This window comes from Cryptomeria japonica, chromosome 6 (genome assembly GCF_030272615.1).
Source record: "Cryptomeria japonica chromosome 6, Sugi_1.0, whole genome shotgun sequence".
NCBI classification, from domain to species: domain Eukaryota; kingdom Viridiplantae; phylum Streptophyta; class Pinopsida; order Cupressales; family Cupressaceae; genus Cryptomeria; species Cryptomeria japonica.
In genome coordinates, this window is record NC_081410.1 from 620,979,678 (window position 1) to 620,985,788 (window position 6,111).

Consider the following 6,111-nt stretch of genomic DNA (forward strand, 5'->3'; position numbering starts at 1 on the left):
ACACCCAATGCTTTAGGAGTAAAGGAAACCGTTGAATAGGATGTTCCTTTTTCTAGCACTTCCACACAATAAGCAAGTGAAAAACTCATTGTTAAAGTCTAAAAGTCTTAGAAAATAAACAAGGGAAAATGTGGTCTTGGTTACAAAGGTTTTTCTCGGTTTTATGTTCCAATACATTTGAAACCCATTTAAATTGTATTTGGAAGGTTTACAAATATATGTTAAGTTGGATCGTTCTCTGCCAATGCCAAATTGGTTCAATCAAAATTGTGTTTCTATTGCAATTATCATGACCATTCATACATCAGTTTCTTGTTTTGATCGACCCATGTTCTGTATGGGTTAACACACCCATGATTCTCCTCATTGTTTCTAAAAGAAAGTGCACAACTTGTGTTACGTCTTACAAATTATTTGCTTAAACAAATCCCAAGGGAGATATTAGATGGTTCTTTATATATTGCAATTGTGACATCTTTGATAGAAATTGAGCCAAATAATCCAAATAAGGCTATGTTGATCATTGTCAAAGTTCTTGTTGGTGCACCAATATTGTTGGTGATAGCAAGATTGATTATGCTCTTCTTCGGAGAGTTATGAATTCCCTTTATGTTCAAGATGCATTCAATTATTCTTATGATTTGTTTGCATGATGTGGACATTGTTGTCCTAAAAGAATGTTTCTATCCATTTTGTTGTTGTTGTTGTTGTGTGCTTCCCTTACAAAGAGGACTTTTGTTGGTATGTGTATGAAAAATTCAAGTGGAGCAACAAGTGATGACTATTTGCAAATCTATTGATTCTATGAAATTTTATAAATTAATTTCAAATTTTGCCTAAGTTGTTATTCGTGATAGCTTTGGATATTGTTTGGTCCTAAAAATTGTAAAGTTTAGGATGGGTCATGAGATAGGTCCCAAGATAATAGATATATCCATTTTAATTAAGATTTTGAGATCTTGTAAGTCAATAAGTTTTGGACACTACAAATAAAGATGAGATTATCATGAATTGTTGGCCGTCCTTATTTTAACAATGATTACATTAATGATGGGAGAATGCGAATTCACAATTTTTGAGAGATAATCAAGTAGAGGACCTAAGTCATCACATTTGGATGGATGATTTTTTTTGACAAAGGAACTTATTTTTAGTCAACACATGCCTTCATTTATTGATTTTGAGAGCTTTGCAAACTAGGATGAATTCACATTTTCAGATATTCTTGCAACAAAAGTTTTGAAGTCGTTTGGATTGAGTTGTCCAATTTCGCTCTCTTTAGCACATGGTTTATTAGGACACATTATGAGTAGGTGTGATTCATTATTACATTGTAGATAGATCACATGTAGTGATATCTTCATTATTTTGTGGTTTTGCAAAGACAATGGTTTATTGTAGACTTTGAGTTCTATATGATGTTCTTCCAAATGTTCATTTTGGAAAAGAAATGATGTTCTACATGAATTTCAAGAAGAATATAAGATTATAGATATTAAGATTAATTTCTATCATTGATAACAAGATTGTATATATTAAAAAGAAATGATGTTCTACATGAATTTCAAGAAGAATATAAGACTATAGATATTAAGATTAATTTCTATCATTGATAACAAGATTGTATATATTAATATTAATTTCTATAATTGATTATTAATTATTTGATAGTGTGTAAATTTCAATTCTCTTATTCTATTATATTTTCTAACCTATACATATACAACATTAATGGAAAATTTATGAAGATTTTCTATGTTTTAAATTTCTTTCACATTCATTGTAACTTTTAAAGGTATCCAGTGTTCTGAAAAAAAAATTCATGATAAGGGTGGGATGGAATCACACATATAATCTATTGCAGTTCTTCTGAACAGATTCCTTTGTTGCTGCTTCTGCCGATAAATTGTCAAAAACTTGCTAGAAGGAATTTATCAGGTCGCCGTATTTCTGAAAAAATTTCCGACATAAAAAATGATCTTTTGCACTTAAATTGAAATTGTCTTTAGCACTAGCCCCGTATTTTACTGATTTTTATAAATTTTAGCCGGATGAATTGAAAGAATCTTTTTAGTTTGCAGAGAGATTCTCGAGAAAGATATTTGCCGACAGTTGTAGAGAATCGCCTGGGGGAAAATCAGTGCACTGGTCTGAAACCGTCTGTCCTGGATCTCATTTTCACAAATTCCAATTCTGAAAGTTCAAAAAACACCACAGTACTGCAGCCAAAATAGAAACCATGCCAGCTAGTTATTAATTTACAAATCGTTTGCCACACGCAGAGAAGCTTTAAGTTCTGTACAAATGTTTACAGATTTATTTTTTAATTGAATTATATTTAAAACTTGAAAGCTATTCACACAGTTGCCTGTCACAAAAGTACATTTAAACAGGGCCACGAAAAGCCCAAGGGTTTTGGCACTTCCTAGGTGATACAATTCCAGACAAGGAAAACAAAGGATAAGAAAAGAAATGCAGAAAATCTGATGATACAGGCAGTCAAATCCACAAGTTCTCAAATTCATCAACAGACTGTAAAAACCTAATGCCTTTAATCTGATGATCATCTTCAAACTCATAGAGACTGAGAAACTCTGCTCGCCTTTTGGCCCTCCACAATTTTCTCCGGAGCAGCCTGGAGATCTACAGTCACAGGAGGAGCCATGACACCTTGGTATGGAGGGTTCATGAGCGTGGCCTTTTGAGTATAATACATCTGCTGAGTAAGGGGGCTAGGGTTTGCTGCTTCATAAGCGTAGGCATACTGATCAGAGGAAGGTATAGCAGGAGGTCTCATCATGACCCTTGGATCAGGCGCAACTGTCCTGGATGATGCCCTGTACATTGGGATCTTTCCGGCTGTTTTTGGAGGGTAGGGAGCAGGGGCAACTCCTGAAATTTTCTGTGTAAGGGGTCCAGGTGGTGGTCCCCCCTGCACTGGGGCCGTGTAAGCAACGGATGCAGGGATTCGCTGGACAGGCATGTATGCAGGCTGCTGACGTGGAAGGTGCTGCTGCTGCTGAACAGGGGATGGTGCTGCTGCTGCTCCGGCGGGAACGAAGTACATGGGGACTGCGCCGTCATCGTGCATTTGCCAGTAGGCTGCAGTCGGCATTTGTCCAGGATGGACAAAATGAGGCGCCTGTGTGTATTCCACATAATGCTGCTCTGGAACATATTGTTGCGGCTGCTGCTGCATCAGCATCTCCGGCGGGGGCTTGTAAATCTCCTCTGCCCGGAGCTCTGCCGGAATAGGTTTAGTCCTGTCTTGCTGGGGATTTCTGGAGTCGTCGCCGTAGGCGGAGAGATTCGAACCGCTGCCCTCCCGCTTCATGCTGGCCAGACTCGATGAGCTGCCCTCTTGTCGCATGGTTGCAGAGTCTGGTTGGCCGGCGTCCTTCTGGTTGCCCTCCGCCTTCATCGGCGGCGGCGATTTTGGGGCCGGATTAATTGTTGCTGGTTGGCTTTCTGGCACGGCTTCAAAAGATTCCTGATGTTCTCTACTGATCTGAAATTGGCCGAATTCCTTTGTTAAACCCTCGGGCGAGGTTTTGGTCATGGTGGTTTCGGGCTTGAAAATCATTTTGGTCATGTGATCCTCGAAAACCAGCCGCGGGTCCTGAGTTCGAAGCCCGATCTCCTGCGGCCCCACCGCGCTTAAAGGTTGCGGGAGTATTTCCTCATGAATCTCCAAGGTCTGGCGGTCGAATCCTTCACGCTGCAACATGAATTCCGCGTAATTAAACACACATACCTGAGATACTTCTTCTGTTAATTGCAAACAAAGCGTATCAAACAAAACTAACAGAAATGGACCATTCTAAGGTTTATTCTTTTTCTTCTTTCCAATCTTCCTATTCTTTTACGGTTCGGTACTTTCTGTACGGCTTTAGATTGTTTACGCAGCTCCTTAATTATCTTCCCCGTGAGGGTTTCAGAGAGCATTTAACCTGAAGCTGACGGTAAACTTGATATTGAGACCGCTTGATTAATTGAAAGACTACTGTAATTAAGATTTCTGTGATATTCAGAAAACAATCTTGAACTTGCAATATGATTGTTTCAGAATCAGCTGCGTGTTCATATGCGTACAATGGCTCAAGTATGTTATAAGGCTAAAACTTCTCTGCAGTCAGTCAAACTTCATTAATGGCATTATTATGGCACACTCCGCAGTTTTCTCAACAGCTGGATTTTTCAAACTTACAGAGCAATTTGCAATTGAAAATTTAATCTTTGCTCTATAATTTAGGATTTTTGTTACTAGATTATGTGGCTAAACATTTCTCAGCAATATCATCACCTGTCAAAAAAATTCATCAAAAATAATTTGCACCAAAGCGAAAGATTCTAAAATTTGGAGCCATTAGAGAATTTTTCTCCGCTGTAAAGCTTTCCAGCTGTTTAACATAACATGCAGCAGCGCAGCCGTTGGTCAAATATACCAAAAAAGCTCAGATCCACTGAAATTTAATGCATTTGTGCTTGAAATTTAAAGAAAAACAACAGATCGTACAGAAAGTACCTTCACGGGCGGCAAATCGAGCATTCCAGAATCGATACAAGGAGGAGCGGAGGAAGTGGAACCGTAAGGAGAAGATTCCGGCATGGGAGACCCCGGCGCAGAGTGCACCTCCGGCGACTGCGAGTTCAAATTCAGGCGACTCTTCCGATTCGCAGGCGCAGGCTTCGAAGCGCGCTCGTCTCGATCCCAATCCTCCAGATTATCAAGCCCAAACAAATAATCCGGCACATCCGACGCCAAGGACGAAACCTCAGACCGGCCGCGCGACAAAATCGGCACGCCATTAAGCGCGTCGACGAACCAGTGCTCCCTTTTCGACCCCTCAAGCAGAGACCCCAAGCTGGTAGCGTTCTCCAACTTGGCCGGAAACAAGAAAAGCCTCAACCTTGCCGACGACGAAGACGAAGATTTCACCGTGAGCCGATCGTATTCCTCCATCATATTATCAAGATCCTCCTCCGTAGTAACAGAAATAAGCGCATCCAGGTCCTCATTCGGGAGCTGGTATTTCAAAGTCACGTTGCTTCCGCAGAGCTTCGAAAGCTTCGCGCTGAGCAACGAGTACGAGATATGGCGGCTCACGGCCACGATTCGAGTCTCACCCCCAACATATCTCAGCTGATTATCATGCGGACGGGGAAGAATCCGGCCGCCATAGCTGCACATAAACCTCACGCGTGGAGCTCCCGCCCCCTCTTCCGATTCACCTCCCCAGGAACCTACAGAATCCGGGTAAGGCACCTCTTGAACTTCCGGCGGAGCAGCAGGATTACCATGAGAAGCCATAGCCAAGATCGCTCTGTGTATATTCCCTCACCTCACCTCTGCTCTGCTGATCAAGCACCTTTGCCCAACATGGATATCAAACGCCACTGCTCAGCAGCCCTCCCGAGAAATATAAACAATGGCAGAAAAACAGGTTGTCGGGAATGGGAATCGATGTCGAGACCTATAGAGCGGTTTCTACGAATATGATTGGGTGCAAAATCAAGGTAGAAAGTTTGTGGGCTTTTATTGGTAACGGGTTGACCGCGTAAAGCGGCGCCTTTTGCTTTATGAATTCATTTGCAATGGTTTTTTGGATGATGAAATGGGGGCATTTCGTTGCGTATCTTTCTTATCTTGTACGCCAACTTAAAAAAAACAAATGTTTTAAAGAAGCGAGAGGGTGGGTCCCACGCTCGACTCTCCCGGCCCCCCACAGTTTTAGGTTTCACGTTAAATTCTACATTACGCTTGAGGTGATGTAAGAAAGAATATCGTCCACATGTTGGCAAATTAAATTATGAAATAATATGAGAAAGAAAGAATCTTCCCTTCCAAAAGGCTGCCCGCTCTTCTCGCTCCCCAAAAGATACCCTTAGCTTACGCTTAGGTCTCATGGAGGGGCTTCCTAAAAAATAAAGCGGGTGCTGCAAAGATTTTTTTGAATTTTTTTAAAGCTGTGGATGAAATTTGTAGTGCGAAATTTCAAAGCGGTGATGAAATTTGTTGTGCGCTTTTGCTTAAAAATTTAAGCTCTTAAATTGTAAGAAGCAGCATAAATTATGGTCGTAATTCCAGCCCCACCCCATTTGCACCTGCTC

The 6,111-nt window shown here is 40.9% G+C and overlaps 1 protein-coding gene across 1 annotated transcript; it reads right to left on the reverse strand.

Annotated features, from left to right (window-relative positions):
• Positions 1–2,283: 2,283 nt before the first annotated feature.
• LOC131043646 (uncharacterized) lies at positions 2,284–5,595 on the reverse strand. Its single transcript, XM_057976880.2, has 2 exons — positions 4,526–5,595; positions 2,284–3,718 (listed from the first exon to the last, which is right to left on the reverse strand). The coding sequence occupies exons 1-2, from the start codon at positions 5,309–5,311 to the stop codon at positions 2,576–2,578; spliced, it is 1,929 nt and encodes a 642-aa protein (XP_057832863.1). The 5' UTR covers positions 5,312–5,595; the 3' UTR covers positions 2,284–2,575.
• Positions 5,596–6,111: the final 516 nt, after the last annotated feature.